At 41.6% G+C, this 18,047-nt stretch overlaps 2 protein-coding genes across 2 annotated transcripts; both read right to left on the bottom strand.

The window, feature by feature from the left end:
* Positions 1-217: 217 nt before the first annotated feature.
* Positions 218-11,771, bottom strand: LOC146519986 (dual specificity mitogen-activated protein kinase kinase 6-like). The gene is made up of 12 exons (XM_085157999.1): positions 11,637-11,771; positions 8,090-8,159; positions 7,908-7,956; positions 7,697-7,810; positions 6,566-6,685; positions 6,351-6,467; positions 5,262-5,313; positions 5,039-5,166; positions 4,700-4,777; positions 2,760-2,899; positions 2,457-2,502; positions 218-2,175 (listed from the first exon to the last, which is right to left on the bottom strand). The coding sequence occupies exons 1-12, from the start codon at positions 11,653-11,655 to the stop codon at positions 2,098-2,100; spliced, it is 1,011 nt and encodes a 336-aa protein (XP_085014125.1). The 5' UTR covers positions 11,656-11,771; the 3' UTR covers positions 218-2,097.
* btbd17b (BTB (POZ) domain containing 17b) lies at positions 11,632-16,355 on the bottom strand. Its single transcript, XM_085157989.1, has 3 exons — positions 16,084-16,355; positions 14,496-14,781; positions 11,632-14,195 (listed from the first exon to the last, which is right to left on the bottom strand). The coding sequence occupies exons 1-3, from the start codon at positions 16,169-16,171 to the stop codon at positions 13,121-13,123; spliced, it is 1,449 nt and encodes a 482-aa protein (XP_085014115.1). The 5' UTR covers positions 16,172-16,355; the 3' UTR covers positions 11,632-13,120.
* Positions 16,356-18,047: the final 1,692 nt, after the last annotated feature.

Here is an 18,047-nt window from a genome sequence, read left to right as displayed (position 1 = left end):
CGCTCACTGCTGGCAATTGTATGGAATTTAGGTTTAAGGCAAACAGTTCTAGGCTGCGTCCATCTTTGACAGACTGTTTGATTAGATGTCACTCCAAACAACTTTCTAACTTGTAACGTCTGACTCAGATTTAAACTTCAGAGCTGTGCCGTAATGCCTGCATTACCCTTGGAAAGTTTTATTGGTAAACGTGCAGGAATAATGACATGAAAGTTAGTTACTGAACAATAAAGCATTTATTTATTTATTTTTTTGTCTGTCCGTAGTTCAAGTTTGTCATTCCCACCCAGTGAAGAGGTGGCAAATAGAGTGAAGGAATAAGAGGTAGAGCAAGTGTTCCATTCTCATTGTGATCAGCGTAAAAGCTCACTTTTACACACCAAGGGAATGGCCATGCAAAGAAGGCCGAAAAAAACGAAAGAAAAAAAAACCCCACAGCAGCTTCTTTGTGGTGTTGCTAGCTTTTCCCTTATTCACAATCATAAATACTCCTAATTCACTGACTTAAAAGGTAGCACTACAGTGTAAACCAGAGGGGCAGCGAGTACTAGCCATGAACTGAGGCCCGGCAGTTATCGCCACCATCAATACCATCACCATCTCAGTCTCTTAACACTTGGGGGTGGGGAAACTGCCACATAACAAGTGCCTCTTGCTGTGTGCACATGGAGCTCTGCATAGGATGGTCTGAGAGAAACAATGATGGCTGCCCGCCATGGACTTAAAAAAAAAAATTCGGATCTTGGTCCAGTACTCATGAAGATGACCAGGGGGAGGGGGGAACAAGGAGGGGGGGGGGGGGGGTTGTCATCTTTGAGTACTGATAGGAGAGCGCAGAAACCTGAGTGGTGGAGCACATCAGTCCTGGCCCAGTCAGCTTGCCCTGTGAGTTTTGTGTGCATGCGTGTCACACTGCATTAAAACGAACTAATCCAACCACTCTACCATTCATCTACACCGGGACAGGTTGGGACAGTGTCATCTTACATTTAAAAACAAAACAAAACAAAAAAAGATATTTACATCTTCCAAACATAAATTATTTCCCTAACATACTGCCTGTGTAAGGCATAGAAAGATCTCTAAAACAAAAACAACCAGAATCAATAAGATAAGAAGGAACTGAGAGGAGGAGGGAGTGGGGTTAAAAGGGTGGTTGGGGGGGGGGGGGGGGGGGACGACAAAACAAAACACAGGAAAGAACAAATGAAAAAAAGAACACAAATTATTTAATGCAATAAGTCATGAGAACGATTTGCAAAATGGCACATAGAAGCCGAAGCTGTGAGCTTGATTAGGCAAACCCCTGAACACCACCAGGCAGTAACAATGGCAGCACAGGAGCCAAGTCTGTAATACCCAAAAAAACCACAATGCGGGGAGGGCCCACTGCATGGATCAGATCTGTGCGACTCGACTTATCCAGAATATGACCTTTGACATTTCTTGCGTTTTGTCTCAGCTCCGGAGCCTCCCACACAGTCTGGCCCACAACAACTGGAGCCTCCGCACTGATCAATCACACGTGGGCAGCAATCAGGTCAGACCTGATCCGAGCTGACCAGTAAGGCCCTAGTGTGGTAAAATTCACACTTTTCAATGAGCTACAGTATTGAAACGGATACAAACGGATATGCAAATATAGCTTTCAGTACAAGAACAGCATACACATTAACTGATGGTTTTGCAGATATAATTGAAAGTATGCATAAAATATGTGTCACAAACAAATAAAGGCTGGCTCTGTCTGCTTTAGAGAGAGAGTTAAAATAAGGATTTTTTGGAGGGGGACTGAACAAGATAAGAACAACAAATGAGTGGGGTGAGTTCATATTTTGTCGTACTGCATAACTGCTCACACAGGAAGCTTGGGAAGAGTGAATTAAAACCTCTCCAGTTGACCGTACAAGTTCATATCACCACTGCTGTCCAACTCCAGTGCTGTTGGGCTGCTGTCAGTCTTTGGGTCACCCCCTTTGTTGTGTGTGGGTGCATGAGTCTGTCATTCCAGTGAGATTTCACAAAAAGGTAGGCCATAGGTTCGTTTGCTGAGAGGTCCCGCCTATCCCCGATGAGGCGGAGCCTGGAGTGACCCCATCAGTCATCCAGGATGACCTTGACGAAACTGGCCACGTCTGTCTCTTTGGAGTCATGCAGGGTGAAAAATGGATGTTTCTGCATAAAAAAAATTATATATATACATATAAATAGAAAAGAAATAATGTTTCAGAATGGCAGGAAAACATTCTACTTACAGGTCTCTTGTTATTTACATGTTAAATGCACATAATTTAACAGGTTTGTTGGGTTAAAAGAACACGGCTGCCCTCTTGTGGAAAAAAAAGAATGAGACACTGATCTTCATGGCAGGAATGCTAATGGCGGCAAAACTGCTTGTTATATGACAGGTGTTTGGAATTTTTGAGAAAGTGATCAAATATTTACAAACAACTAACCATCAACTCTGTATAAGCCGGTCGTTCATTGGGCTTCTTTCTTAAGCTGTAAAACAAAAGAAATGCAAAAGTGAGAAAAAAAAAAAATTTATACAAAAACTATACAAAAGAAGTACTAAAATATGTGAGCATGGTCTCATGTCCTGTCACACACAGAAACTCTCCACCTCTTTCAGTAAAGAAATGGCAAACACTGACCCCTGCTGGATCTCAGTGTTTACTTCCTGTTTTTTTTTTTTTGTTTTTTTTTTTGTTTTTTTTTTAAAGCACAAGGTATTGATTGCCATCTAAGGTGAAACTCACCACTGAGAGATGAAATCTACAAATTCTGGGGAGAAACGGTCAGCAGGCAACTGTGGAGAAGGTTCATCCACCACCTGTTTGAGCTGTTGGAAGGGAGTTCCCCATGAGTCGTAGGGAAATTTCAAAATGGCCAGTTCAATCTAGGAAGAAAAGAAAGGAAAAATTCAACAAATACTGTACTCATTACAGCTCAACTTCATGATTACATGTTACATGTACTGGTTTACTTTCATGTTTGCAAAAACTCAGCACATTTTGCAAAATTTCTTTCAACAGAATTTGAATTTTGCACAATTGGAAACTTTTATTACGCTCACTGGCCACTTCATTATGTACACCTGTTCAATTGCTCACCAATACAAATATCTAATCAGTCACATGGCATCGGTGCATCCAGGCACGTAAACACTTCAAACCAAGCATCAGAACTGGATGGACATGGCCGTTGGTGCCAGACAGGTTGGTTTGAGTATTTAAGAAAACCCCCCCGATATATGGAGCAAAAAAATAAAAAATAAAAAATCCAGCGAGTTGGAATTCTCTGGATGGCAGAAGCAGAGCTGACAGGAATCCAAGTCAAACTCAAATAACCTCATTATAACCAAGATATGGAGAAGAGCATCTCAACACTTTAAAGTTTGAAGGAGATGGGCTACAGCAGAATAAGACCATAGTGGAGGCCACTCCTGTCAGCTAAGAACAGGGAACTTAGGGAATAATTCACACAGGGACACCAAAATTGAGCAACAGAAGGATTTCTACTTCATCATTCGATGGTGGGGTCAGAATTTGGCATAAGGATCCTAAAAGTGTTGCACTGGATCCCTTTGAATCAACTGAGCAGCATTAAAATGCCACAAACCACCAGAGTATTGCTGCTGACCATTTTTATCCTGTTATGATCTTCTGATGCTTCTTCCAGCAGAATAACTTAACATGTCACAAAGCTCAAACCATCTCAAGTTGGTGGTTGAACAGGACAAATGGCCTCCATAGTCACTAAGTCTCAATCCAACAGAGCATGTTTGGTACGTGGCGGAATGGGAGATTAATTTCAAGGATGCAAAGCTGGCAAACCTGCAATAACTGTGACGCCAACATGTCAAGACGAACATAATTCTCAGAGGAATGTTTCCAGCACTTTGCTGAAAAATTAAAGCAGTTCTGGAGCCAAAAAGGGTCCAAGCCAGTGCTATCAAAGTGTAACTAATAAAGTGGCCAGTGAGTGTAAATGCATTTCATGTAATTATACATGGTTTCATACAACATAAAAAATTGATTTAAAAAAATTTAATCAGCATTTGTCTTGAATTAGACCAATTTTTACTGAGAAGCCTGAAATGTATCCTTCATGTCAGAGCAATCAGACTTAAGAGTGAAAGTAAAAACGAGTTAATAAAAGTTCTGTAAGCCATTTTATATACCAATTGAAACCACCATAAACTACTATTATCAGCCGAATGAAATGGAATCCGTGTGGCTCGGTTATCAAAAGTGTAATGGTCACCGTGACTCAGCATTAGCTGGTAGCATTGTATCTCACCAAATGGTTAGTTACACAAATCAACCCGAGGCAGCCTGCCATTGTTTGCATATTTGTTCTCATGATTTCTGACAAGAAAATCGAATTTATCATTTTATTTTTGTGACATATTAACTGCTCTGATTGACAGGACAATGGACAGATGATTAGTGATTGAGTGTGGTGGGTGCCATCTGTGTGACTGGTGTGGATCCAAAATAAACTCGAAGCAGCAGAGCACATAAAAGCGTTCATCATCTAACAGAAAAAGGACGGTTTGCAACCTTTAAAAGTGGTTTTATCCGCATGCGAGTAAAAAGGTAAGTCAGTGGATGCTACGAGGCAGCACTACTTTTTGAAAACATTTCTTTGCGTGGAGGTAGAAAAAATTCACATTTCTATGTACAGCTCTGCTCACCATTGTGATACCGAGGCTCCATATGTCCGACTTGACGCTGTAGCCTTTCTGGTTGAGGTCAGGGTTGATCCGCTCAGGCTGAAAAAGAAAACATTAGGAACAGATAAGTGGTACAAATATTTGATCGTTACTTTTCTATTTTTTTTAATAAACAAATTTAAAAAATGAATCTCAAAGTCAGACATGAATTAGAATCATTGAACATTCTGAAGAATCCAAAATAGGAAAACCTTCAAGACCATTTAAAATAATGCTCTGGTTTTGTGAGCTGACATTTCAGGGAGGATGTCTGTAAGCTTAGACTGTTGGGCAGCAGAGGCTCTGACAGTCCTCACTCACCGCCATGTAGGGCTTGCAGCCTGCATCCATCGTTTTAGCCACTGAATCCACCAGGTGGCCACTAATGCCAAAGTCGCACATCTTCACTTGGCCCAAGGTGTTGATCAAAACATTGGAGGGCTTTACATCTGGTGAGAAACATTGTTAAGAGTGTAAGAGAGCACATACAAGATTAAAAATGATGAGAAAAATCTGTACATTTGTGATTTGATCTTTTGATTACCTCTGTGTATCACTGACAGGTTACGGTGCAGATGTTCTAATGCCTTTACAATCTGTAGAATAAATAACAAAATTTCAGAAAAAGTATATATATATATATATATATATATATATATATATATATATATATATATATATATATTTATTATGTGTTATGCTAGGACAAAAGGATATGGTGCTTTGCAAATGATTCATACCTAACATTTATTTGAACATAAAACATATCTGATATGGAAAATTTAAAAACAGGAGGTTGCGTTATGCTCATTTACAATTTGATGCAAACAAGTTTGAAAGCAAGTTGTGCATTCTCCCGCTGTGCTGCATAACTTTTAATAGTAGTGTTTGGTCAGTGTGTGTGTGTTGTGGAAACAAAGAGACCAAATTGCGTAGTTCTAAAAACAATAATGTCACAATAATGTAACAGTTCAGTGCCACATTTATTGTGTTTATGTTTTTATAATTCAACAAAGTTTCTCATGAGTCTTTTTAAAAGCTTCCTGGAGTTTTGCATAGCCCGTGCAGTGATTTCCACCACATAATCATGTCTATTTTCAATGCAACACTGTCCTTTGCATAAACTTTATTACTTTTAAACTTCTCAGTTTTTTTAAAAGGCTTCACAGCAATCAAACGAGGCTTATGCTCTGCAAAAAAAAAATTATTCAAATTTGCTGTTTAAACCATTTTCTTACTGTTGTATTTTTGGGGTTTTGCACACATTAAAGTTACAATTTTTTTTCCAAATCGTACACATGCAGAAATGTAAAATGTTTGCAGAACTGGAGGGACTTGTGAGAATTTTCTGACAAACGCTTATCAGAGCATCCATACTGAGCATCTCAAACTGTAGCTCTGCCTGACTGGCGACCTCAATGTGATGGCAAGATTCTAGAAAGTCTCTACGCCCAGCTGCTGTTCACCAGCAAAACCACAAACTGTCATTCTACTTATCTTCCTCTTAAGAAGAAAGTAAGCATTTGTTCTACAGAAAAGGAAAGTGAGCTACTCCTTTAAAGTATTTGCATGCACATGTGCATCCACCTAATCTTAGTGATACTGGCTTTAAAATGTCGAGGACGTGACTTACTGCTACCGTGATCTTGCCCAAGATGTCCTCGGGAATAGTTCTGCCCTTCTCAATAACTTTCTTATAGAACTTATCCAAAGATGTGTCCATCAGTTCCATGCAGATCCAAACATCACCCTAAAAAAACCCAAAAAGATGATCGACCATTAATAAGGTGAGAAACACACAGTGCACAGCACAGTCATACACGAATGACGTTTAAACACTGGCTTCACCTCTCTGAATAGGGCGCCATAGAAAGTCACAGTGTAGGAGCAGTCCACGGTCCTCATGGAAATGTCCAGGTCCATCAGCAGCCTCTTCTGCTCCAGAGTGTTGACTGTGGCACGGATCCTCTGGTGACACAAATATCATAGATTTGCAGTTTCAGCACCATTCAATTTAGCTTTATTTACACAGCGCCAAGGCTCCACAACAGTCACCTAAAGGTGCTTTACATTAAGGTAAAGACCCAACAGTGTCTGACAGAAAATCCCAACAATCCAACAAGACTCGCTACAAGCAAGCACTCTGAAATGGTGGGAAGGAAAATGTCCCTTCTAACAGGACGAAACCTTCAGAAGAACCAGGCACAGGGAGGGGTAGCCATTGACTGTGACTGGTTGGAGGATGAGGGGAAAAGAGATGGGACAAAACCCAAACTCAGGGAGACAGAAGGCAAAACTGCAATGGCATGCTGCAGTGGTGCATAAACACAGGTAAGTGGAGAAGTGCTCAGTACATCACATGAAGTCCTGCAGCAGGCTGACTCTATACCAGCATACATAAGGGATGGTTAAGGGTCACTTGATCAAGACCTAATTATAAAGCTTTATCAAAAAGGAAATTTTTCAACTCCAACCTTAAAAATAGAGAGCGTGTCCATCTCCCGAATCCAAACTGGGAGCTGGATCCATAGGAGAAGGGCCAGATAGCTGAAAGCTCTGCCTCCCATTCTACTTTTAGAAAAGTAAGCCTGCAGTCTCAAAGCAAAGTGCTCTGTTGGGGTAACATGATACTATGAGGTCTTTAAGATATGACACGGCCTGATTATTCAAGACCTAAGGAGAAGGATTTCAAATTCAATTCTTGATTTAACAAGGAGCCAATGAAGGGAAGCTAATATGGGAGAAATCTGTAATAAATGCATGAACAAGGGCAGGTATAGCTTAAATCAAATTGTCCATGGCGCTCTTTATATCTACATTGCCCCTCAAACATTGAGTCACTGAGTTGGAAGGCTCCAAGTGTTTACAAGCTGAGGTCATATACCGGATACACCTATCATTTATATTAGCATTTTAAAAACACAGTGCATTTACAGAGATGATACATCAGGTAGCCAGAGTAGTAGCTTTGCTGCCTACCTTGACAGCCATGATAACACCACTGGGCACATGTTTCATCTTGTCCACCACACCATATGCTCCCCTCCCCAGCTCTTCAATCTGCTCCAAGTCATCTGCCTTCACGACAAAGTTCTAGACCAAGAAGTGAAAAGTTGTGATATTGCATGTATTTAGCTCAGGAAAAATCAATAAAATTGCATGTTTCTGAGGAACACAGAGCCAGCTTTACCCGATCTCCAATTGTGACAGAAGTTATGGAGCCAAGATCTCGAGGGGGCCTGCAGGAAAACAACAAATAAATAAGCAACAGCAATTCTATGCTTAGTTGTAATGTAACTGAGATTTATCAATCCATTTGAGCCAACTTTGAGAAGCATGGCTCACTATCTCAATATTTAAAAATAGCCTTACGCTGTTACTTCTGGTGGTGGCGTTGCAAAAACTTCTTTGGCCAGCTTCAGCCCAGGGCTTTTCTTCTTCCCTTAAAACAAATGAATAAAACATTGCCATCTCAGTACGTGGTGATCAATAAAGCTGTATGCAGTAGAAACCACAGGTTGTATAATTAGCAGTCCTTCCAGTGGAGCAATTATTCATCTCTTCTTGCAAAACTTAAAAGGCTATTTGGCACTGAGTGTAAAGCTGCCATCCTCTGCACAACAAAAGATAAAAATTGAGGTTCAGAATACTTGGTTTCAACTACTGCCTTTTTATTAATAATCCACATTTGCTTATTGATATGGTTTTTTTTTATTCCTTTTCTGTTCTCGTAGTGAAGAGCACTTTAAAAGTCAATCACTTTGCTGTAGCCTTCCGCTTACGCAAACTATAGCAAATGACCTGTTATCTAACTGGAGATTAGGTGTGCCCAAAGCTAAGGCCCTTCCATAGAGAGAAGGTGGACTAAATGACTAATCAGCACTGGTATGATGACTCAAATGAAGCGGGGGTGTGAGGGGGTACAGTGGAATCAAGCCTTCCTTCCTGGCATGTTTTGCGTGTTTAACCAATACAATCCTTCCTTTTTTTCTTTACAAAAACAAATTTGAGTTCTTTGTACATTTTTTTGTTGTGTGGAGAGCAAACTATGGTCCAAACTCTGCAGCTGTGGGAGGTTCCTCTGCTAATTTCCTGACAGCCACCCATTCATAAACACAGTTTACCAGCAGCCTCTGAGACTTCCCACAAGAGGCTGCGAGTCTCTGCCAGAATGACACAGCTACCGAGCTTACGAGGAACAACAAGGGGGGGAAAATAGCTTTTGACTCCTCTTGACACTTGTGTCGAGCATGCTCGCTCTTGTTCCAGGCTTGAGAGGAGAAACAGAAGACCTTGTTGACTTTTATCTGCATGCGCTGGGACTGCGAGGCCACAGTTTCGCCCACTAGGATGTGACGTAATTGTTCTAACCATAGTTCAGAGAAACTAGTTCAATGTGCAAGTAAGTCACCTTCAGTTTTATAAAGGAAAAATAGCAACAATTGGCGAAAACTTTGATTTTTTTAGCTGTCGTTGTTACTTGCTTTCACTGAGTGAGTCACACCACTCCAGTGTGGAGGAAGTATGTCTGGGTAAACCCCTCCTTTGGTAGCTCAAGCTGGAAGGGAAGTGAACTTTCTACAACAATTTTAGATTTCTATAGCCAACCAATGAAACCTAGACACATCCATTTTGTGCTGCAACCCTAAAATAAGCCTGCAGTGTCTGGACAGACTACAGTAGTCTCATGTGGTAGGGAGAGATTGAGTGTGATTTACTCACACATGCTTGGTCAAAAATAGATTTTGCATTTCCTCTGCGTGGGATAAAGCGCGAGCACTCAGTCTTTTGATGACCTGACGAATAAGACAAGTCTGTCCCCATGCAACAAAATTAGGCCAACATTACTGACACATCTCAAATACCGAAGCTGATTTTAAGCTTTCGAATGCATTTAACAATGACCTCCTGCAGCAGACGAAAAACTACCTAAGCAATAAGATATATGTGCATGTTGTAGTTTGAGTTATGTGCAGTGATGTTTCAGTGGCTTTGGAATGTGATCTCCTGTCAGGTAGTCGTCCTTTTTGGGGACACAGCATGTGGTGTGCGGAGTGACCCTGTAGCAACCATAGGGCAATGGGATATGAGTCACAGCCAGTCAGACGGGACACATCCGCTTAAACACTCAAAAACTGTCAGGACCCTTTGGGAAATATGAGGTCATTTCAGTTGGCTCACTTGTTGTCCCTGTTGCAAACTGAGCCTCAGAGGACACAATAGTGCCATGACAATAAACACAGTCAATGTATATCAAGCTGCACGTGGAATTAAAAAAAAATTATGGAAACAGACATTTTCTCAGAAATGCTCTGAGTAGAGAGTGTTTCTAGGGAGGAAAAAATCCTAGTGCTTACCCAGAAACTCATGCCTTTTTCAGAAGTAAACCATAAAAGGAACCATGCCAGTGTCTGCACTAAAGACTTGCTTTATAAGCAAATATTAGAGGTATTCTGCTTTTTTTTTTTTTCATACACAGGAAGATGTTCATTCAGGTCAACCACTACAAACAGCATATTGAATTCTTAGAAATCCAGTGATGTTCAGTGGAAAATACCCAGAGAACAGCAATGCTATACATAATGTGAACAAGAATTTCTGGATTGTGCATGGGATCAAAGTGCCAATAGCTGTGCAGCGAGTCACCATCAGGAAGTTCCAGCCTTAGAGTGGGTCCATATAAAGACAATGATGACTCATGCCCAGATAATCTTCCACACAACCCTATCAGTGTTTTAGAGAGAACCCAATCTCGAAACATGCCTCCACAATGCCATGCAGCACTCTTAGACCCACACCACCACTGACCGGGGAAAGTACAACTCCTTGTAGTGGCCAAAAGAAAGGAAAAAAATCCTTCCACAACCCGCTTTGCACGCAGTAATAAGAGCACAGAACCTGTGTAGCAGCTATCTGCTTGCAGCAAATGAACTGTCAACAGACTGCTGCAAGTCAAAACATGCTATGGTAGGCCAAAGGCTGAGACTGTCTGAATAGCACCCAGCCAATCTAACCCGGCCGTCTCAAAAACACCGAGCACTCCCAGCCTTGGTAACGCTAACGCGATTGTGTAATGACACAAGCGGTCAACTTGAGATGTAAATTGACATCATCAGTATGATCATCATCACGCATTGTATGACGCAGAGGAAGAACCTTGATTTTTTTTCCAAGGTGTGTTTTTTTTTTTTTTTTTGTTGTTTTTTACTGTGTGTGATACTGGCCCTGGCTGCTTAGCCTCGCCGCCTGCTTTAAAAAGCAAAGAATTTCCACAGCGAGGGGGAAAAACTCCACAAACACACGCACAAAAAATACAAAAGGTATTTTCACGGACGCGAGGCTAAAAATACCTTTTGCGCTAACAGACTGACCAAAACAAAAGGAGACGAAAAATAGATGATTCATAAGTCAGGAGAGAGGAGGGGGGTACTAAAAATATAAACACCTGTAATCCCAGTGTGCTCTACTTTACAGAAACACGGGAGGTAAGCGCAGCGTTGTGATTTCCAGCTGAGGGGCAAGTTTGGCGAAAGTCCTTTTTTGTCTTAAAAAAATGCTGTTAGCTAACCACAACACGGGAAGTTAAACGAAGCGACGCGGTGGTATTCTTTTAGCCATAATACTAATCACATAAAGTATAGAGTGGAAGCGCCTTCAATATGTTAGTGATGAATACGCTACCATGAGATACCAGGATGTCAGGGGTGGGTATAACGATAGGAAGCTGAAGAAGAGACATGCTGGCTAGCTTCTTTTCCCTCTTCTCATACATGCAGCTCTCCACCTGGTAAGGTTACATTTCCTATACAAAGCTAGCTAAAATACTTCCCCACAAACTGCCCGTCGGCGTTTCCAATAAATGCACGGCTATTTATTTACTTAAGTATTTTTTTAAAGAGAGCAAAACAAAGACACTTACCTCCTTTGGACAGAGACATTTCCCCTTCGCTTTGATGAGGGGGAAGGGAAGCACAAAGACTTTTGCCTTTTTTTTTTACTCCCTCCCTCCCTGCATTTACTCTTACACCCGCTCAGTATATCGCTGGCTTGTGTTGCAAGAGCTAGCAGCGATTAAAAACGAGTCGCCTCGTCTTCGTGCAAGCTTTGCGCTTCAATCGCCAGCTTTTAAGCTCCAAAATCGGTTATCAGACGAATGCACAACTTTAAATAAAGTCGCAGAGTTCGCGTTAGTTTGCTAACAAAACCTGCAGGGTGGCCAAAGTCTGACAGCTGAAGGTTCCGATGACGTACGTCCGGCCGCGCGCAAAGCATCACGAGGACTGTAGTTTCCAGGCAATTTCCCGGTAATGTAAGATCCCCGACCCCCACCCCCCCAGGAAAAATAAAAGCACAAGAAAATATTACCTTAATTTTAGTTTATCAAAGTTTATTTTGGAAATCCTTACTAGTCACCACATACATTTTTTTTCTAATTGTGTTTTCTCATACAGATTTTTTTATTTGTTCCAGGAGAATCACACATGGACTTTCTTTAAAAGATAGGCAACATTCAAGCGTAACAATAAAAAGAAGAAGAAGAAGAAAAATAAACCCAAATGGCTGCAATTATCCTAAAGTCTCTACAGTCTTGCAAGTCAACTATATTATTCTAAGGAACACTCATAATGGGATTTCACTTCAGTTTCCACTGTTTGGCATGCAAGATCCAAACAGGGGCATATCACAGGAATTAGGTGCCATGTAGTAAATGTTTCTATACAGAGTACTGGATGAGAAAATGCATAAAAGTAAGATCAATAACATTTTATTTTAAAGGAAAACGTCTACTGGCCTATTCAAAAAACATTGAGATTGTATTCGCTTTCTTTTACCTGTTCCCGTTAGAGCTCACTACAGCAGATCATCCACCTCCATCTCATCTTCTCCCTAGCATCCTCCTCTACCACACCAACCCTCTGCATGTCCTTCACTACATCTAGAAATCTTCTCTGTGGTTTTCTCTTTTCCTTCTCTCTGGTAGCTCCATATTAAACATCCTGATGAAGCCACTATCACTCCTCTGTTCTAACCATGTCAGCCTTGCTTCTCTTACTAGATCACATAGATTGAATACATTTAAGGGGAAAACTGCCACACAAAAACAGATAAATGCAGTACAGTAACACTGTTTCTCAATATGGATGAAAACATGAAAAACCCATCATCATTACAGTAATAATCACTGCTGAGCAGTTTATGAGCTGTTATTTTGAGTCCTTTATTTTATGAGACAAATCCTTTTCTTACTAGTTGGAAGACAGGAAAATGCACAAACTAATCAACACTGGAATTGTCGCAGATTTGACACATACACATGTATTGTGATATGAGTGTACTTTGGAATATGTGCATGTGATTGTGTGGGTGGATCACCGATGATGAGGCCTCAGTGAATTCCTGTTTTTACTTCCTGGCAACAAGAAGGGTATGGTAGAGAGGTTTTATTACAATGTGCAGATAGAGGGAGCTGTCAATCAGGTATTCGGATGCACGCCGCTGCAGATCAGCATCCAGCAGAAAATCCCCAGCTTCCTCTGTGCTTTGGTGGAAGTTGTAGACATGCTTGACCACCACTTTTCCCTGCTGCTTTGTCATCACAATCACCGTCTTCTGGAAACTCACGCCGGCAAAGTCAGGGCTTGAAGTGGCTGGTGTTACAATGATGCGAGGTCGACCTCCCTCCGTGCGGGTGGGCTGCATAGCGCCCAGTTCGGTATAAGTTGACCTGGCACTGAGCGGGAGCCACCGAGGTGAGAACAGGGCGTTCCATGTCACTCTCTTACTGGAGTCATGGCCACTGGGTCCAAGCTGGGTCTGGAAGCTGAAGCTCCGGTCATCACGGGTGGGGTTGTTTATGATCCAAGGTGATCCCCAGGCAGAGGACAGGTAGTTACGGGGAGTAAAAATACTGCAGTTGACATCAAAGTACTTGGCAAGCTGGATAGGTGAGGCAGAGTGAAATTGGAAAGCTAGATAGAGGAGATCACGGATTGACTCATAATACTTCACCATGAGGGGGGAATGTTTCTGAAGACGGAAGAGATGCTGAGGGGGGATCATGCCATATCGAACGGCCCTCAGGGCACTCTCCACTGTCATACGAACAGGCTGGTTCTGGTTAATCCATCCCTCCAGTGCCTCGTAGAGTTCCAACTCACTCTGCAGAATGAGGTCAGAACGCTGGAGCAAGGAGAGGAGAAGGTCTTCACTGATGAAGCCCCATTCTCTGCTCTGCAGCACAGAAGACAGGTTCCAGGACAGGTACTGCAGACAGCTGTCCCGCAGGGTTATGTCCCCAATTTGTAGAGCATAGTTGTACCAACCAACCACGTGGCCTGTGGGTGAATCACTGGAGAGATGTTGAGTCATATATTGGGTCAAACCCTCCTGCAAGCCCCACACATGGTACTTGCTGGCCAACTTATGTAGAGAAATAGCCTGATCTAGCCGCAGAGAAATATCACCACAGTACAGATACCTGCAAAGAGATTTTTTGAAAGCATTGTTAAAAGAAAGGAATAATTCTGTGGGGCATACTATATTTTGAATCTTTTTTTCTGCACGCATCTGAGTCACTGAAAAAAGCCCACACTCTCTGATTTTAGACTGCAAGCCTCAAAGAGCAAGTGTAATTTTAGAATAGAGATGGAGATGGAACATTTTACTTATCTGAAAAGAAAGGAAAAATAGGAAACGTGTCTATCTTTTTAGTCATCTCCGATATGACCCAGTAACAAATCAGTCTCAATATATTGTGGCATCTGACAGTCCCGCTCACCTGACAAACTTCTCAAAGATGGCTGCACAGTCAGGCGTCTCCCTCAGAACCACAGAGCTGGTGTTGCGGCTGAGCAGCAGCTCCTCAAACACATCACTCTGCAGGGTAAGAACCAGGCTGTGTGCCTGGATCACCTTCACTTCGTCCGTGTTGATGGTCTCCACACGGAGAGTGACATCACTGCCGTTTCCCAGGGCCAGCAGGGTCTCCATACGATGCACTAAATTCATTGTATGATTTAGCACTGTGGGTCCACTATCCAATGCCACATCATGCTTCAGGGCAGCTGTGGGGAAAAATAGTGCAAGATGGTTTCCACTTGTCAGAAACTCAACAATCACTTGAGTTTTTTTTTTTTTTTTTAGAGAAAATGTATTATTCATCTCTGATTACAGATTGATTATTTCTCTATCTTTTTTCTTACAAGTTAAATCATATTTGACACATCTAGAACTGGAATAGCACACCTCTTTCGACTAAACCACAACTGGCAAAATGCGCCGGGGGAAAAAGCAGACTTGCACATCCTTCTCTACCTCTCTTCTCAATTAATAGGGAGCAAGAGCAACAAGCCAGGTGGCTGACTCAGACAACATCAGATACCAGGTGCACCAAAATGAATCCTGAGTTTGCAGCCCCATTGTAGATGGCTTCTTCTATGGGTCCTCTTGAGCATAAATACAAGTGGCACATACTGGAGAATCATACATGAAAGACTCAGCATGAGAAGTCGCTGATTCCATTCTGCTCTGCCACAGCCATCAGCAGCCTTCTTGGCCTGTTAACTGGGGGTTTAATGAGACACAAGGGGGAGCACACTTGGCTTCCCGGGATGCATCACAGTCTTTATTTCTCCACTGCAATCAAGAGCTCCCACTTCAAAGTAACATTTTTCCAATTAGCCAGCCAGCACTGTGATCCAGCTGAGTATATGGGAGTGTGTATTGACAAATGATTCTGGCATGGTGTGATCAATTGGAAAAATATAAATCCCAAGACCCACAATGGCTGTTACATCTTTTTCCAGAATTTCTTTAGAAAAAGAATAACAAATGTGAAATTCAGTTAAAAGTAGACAACTTAAAAAGTAGTGCCTCTTCTACTAAAGCTTGAAAAAAGCTATCGACGTGAATTGGTTTATACACATTAATAAATAAGGATTAAATGAGTCTGTGTACACACATCAAACAGCAGCATAATGTGGCCTTCGATAACTTTTGTCACAATCAGCCCTTCTTTTAAGGAGTAGGGGAGTTTTCCCTCTCAGCACTTGTACTCTGCTGTACTACTGTGCTGGCACAAAGCCTAGTGGCAAATGGACTTGCCCGTCTTTCACTGCACCCGGCACACAAACAGATGAGGACAGGATGAGTGGAATAGATAAATACCCCTCCATTGCCCTGAGGCTGGGCACGAGCCACACATTCATGATGTGCCCTACTACCCATGACTGTATGGGGGGAGCTGGACTGAAATAGAACAATACAGCTTCCCTTAGAGTGTAGGATGTGGAAAAAAAAAAGATGTAAAGGCAAGAAGACTCTTTAGTAGCAAAATTCAAACTACTGATTTTAATTTGCTATCTTACCTCCGCTAACTGTGACAGAGTGGATCAAGAGTAGCAGGGTGCCCACACAGACCCAGGCAGGAATCTCTTGTTCACATGAGCGTACCATATCTTCTTAGTTATTCCCTCCTTCTCTTCCTTTGTCCTTTTCTCCACTCTTCCGTTCTTCCTGACCCTTGTTCTTCTCACTGCTTTGCCTTTGTCGTATGTGTGTGCAGAAAGGTGTGTTGCCCCGTGTGATGCCCGGCTCCCTGTCCTGGACTCTTTATGTAGGACGCTGGCCTTTCCCCGGCGCATCTCACAACCCCACGGACTCCATTGATTGGTGGAATCTGGCAGGGGCGTTGCTATAGCGACAGCTTTGATTTTGAATTTCTCCCTTTTGGATGTTACATGGCATTGATCCGCAACACCGGGCCAGCCAAGGACTCAGCTTAATGTTTTTTAGTTTAAAAGTCAGTGGGGGTTAGCCACTATTAAGAATCAATAACAACACAGTTTCACATTTTAATGGCACTTAAACTGCAGCAGATCTCTGGGCTGAAAATTTTGTTTTATGGTACCTAAGTTCAGTATAATCAGAGCCGTGTAATTTATCAGTTAATTACTGCAGGTTGCATTGAGACTATCTGTCAAAAGTAATTGAGTTTCTAATGTGTGTGACCAACTGCAGTTAATCAAATTTCGTAATCCATTTATTAGACCATTTTTCAGCTGAGTGCAATTATTTCTTTGATGGCATGTTAATCATACTAATGTGAGGATAATTTCATTGGTGCTGGGTCTGCGCATCAATTTGAGGCAAGCTTTGTCTATCAAACTCAAGTGCCAATCAGGACTTTTTTTGCATGTGCTTTGGAATTTCTGCTCTTCGTCAAAGGGCATGTAAAATAAGCTTTTATGAGATTTCCCAGTGCATCATTAAGTACTTGTAAAACTTTTCCTTGTTCTTCCTTTTCAGGTGCACTCAGTGCACCATAAAATGTGGCGCACTTATTGAGAGTATCTAGTATAAATACCAGCTAGATATGGAGGTAATGGTTCGCTGCTTGCAGGGAACGTACTAACCTCCCATCTATAAATCAATATTAAATGCTATAATGATTCAAAAGTGAGCTAACCACGTGACAGTAGAGAATTACAAAAAACACAGAGTAGGTGGGGTACACCTATATTCAGTAGGTTCTGATGTAAGATAGCAACCATGACAACAATATATAATTCCTTCAATAATATCCCCTGGGTTCAAAGAGATGTTTGCATTCTCATCTAAATTAACCTTTATTTAACACTCAGCTAGTACTGAGCTGCTTGTCAGTGATGGGTCTTTCAATACTGAGATCTCTACTAAACTATTCTTGAAAAATATATAGATTGGGTGTTTTTTTGATCATTGCAAGATCATTAGTTGCGATATTTCAGTGAAATACAACAATGTGATGAGTGTTTTTAATTATGCCCATCTACCTACTTTGGGAAAGACGAGGAGAGCGGCCATTTCAGATGGAACTGGGTTGTGGTGAAGTGCTGAGGGCTGCCAGGCTGCAATAAAAATGTAGGAGAAGAGATGTCCTGTGAGACCCAAACCTGAGCCACTTCTATGAATAACCTGACATGTTCTCAAAGGAGAGCAGTGCAGCTGAGGTGTCCTAATGAGGTCTGCTGCAACAAACTGGACAAGACAATACAGAGAGGGTACAGGATAATATATGGTAGCATCTCATCATCTCAGTCTGTTTTAGCTTTAGACAGAAAATATAGACATCACACTCAGGAGTCTGTGGATCCAAATAATGTTGTTGCATGTAAATATTATGAATATTTTTATGTATTAATTGGGTTTCACTTGGTTTACCAGTTCAGGAACTTGGTATATGCAAGCAGAATTCATCTACAGTAAAGTAGGCCTAAAGCTCTGAAAAGTGCATGTCCTTCATTTAGGTCACATTGCTTTCTCCTTCGATCTAACCTCCTATTAAGAATCT

The sequence above is a fragment of the Neolamprologus multifasciatus genome, chromosome 4 (assembly GCF_963576455.1).
Source record: "Neolamprologus multifasciatus chromosome 4, fNeoMul1.2, whole genome shotgun sequence".
Classification (NCBI taxonomy): domain Eukaryota; kingdom Metazoa; phylum Chordata; class Actinopteri; order Cichliformes; family Cichlidae; genus Neolamprologus; species Neolamprologus multifasciatus.
Note: the sequence above shows the minus strand (reverse complement) of the source record. Positions and strands in the feature narration are given on the sequence as shown.

What these genes read in the sequence shown, in the direction of transcription:
- LOC146519986 (XM_085157999.1), bottom strand. An exon ending in GGAGCCTCGGTATCACAATG is followed by an intron (nt 2,900 to 4,699) that starts GTGAGCAGAGCT and finishes TTTTCTTCCTAG; the next exon opens with ATTGAACTGGCCATTTTGAA. An exon ending in GTAGATTTCATCTCTCAGTG is followed by an intron (nt 2,503 to 2,759) that starts GTGAGTTTCACC and finishes TTTGTTTTACAG; the next exon opens with CTTAAGAAAGAAGCCCAATG.
- btbd17b (XM_085157989.1), bottom strand. Translation starts at nt 16,171, where the DNA reads ATGGTACGCTCATGTGAACAAGAGATTCCTGCCTGGGTCTGTGTGGGC. An exon ending in CTCTGTCACAGTTAGCGGAG is followed by an intron (nt 14,782 to 16,083) that starts GTAAGATAGCAA and finishes TTTTCCCCACAG; the next exon opens with CTGCCCTGAAGCATGATGTG. An exon ending in ATCTTTGAGAAGTTTGTCAG is followed by an intron (nt 14,196 to 14,495) that starts GTGAGCGGGACT and finishes ATCTCTTTGCAG; the next exon opens with GTATCTGTACTGTGGTGATA.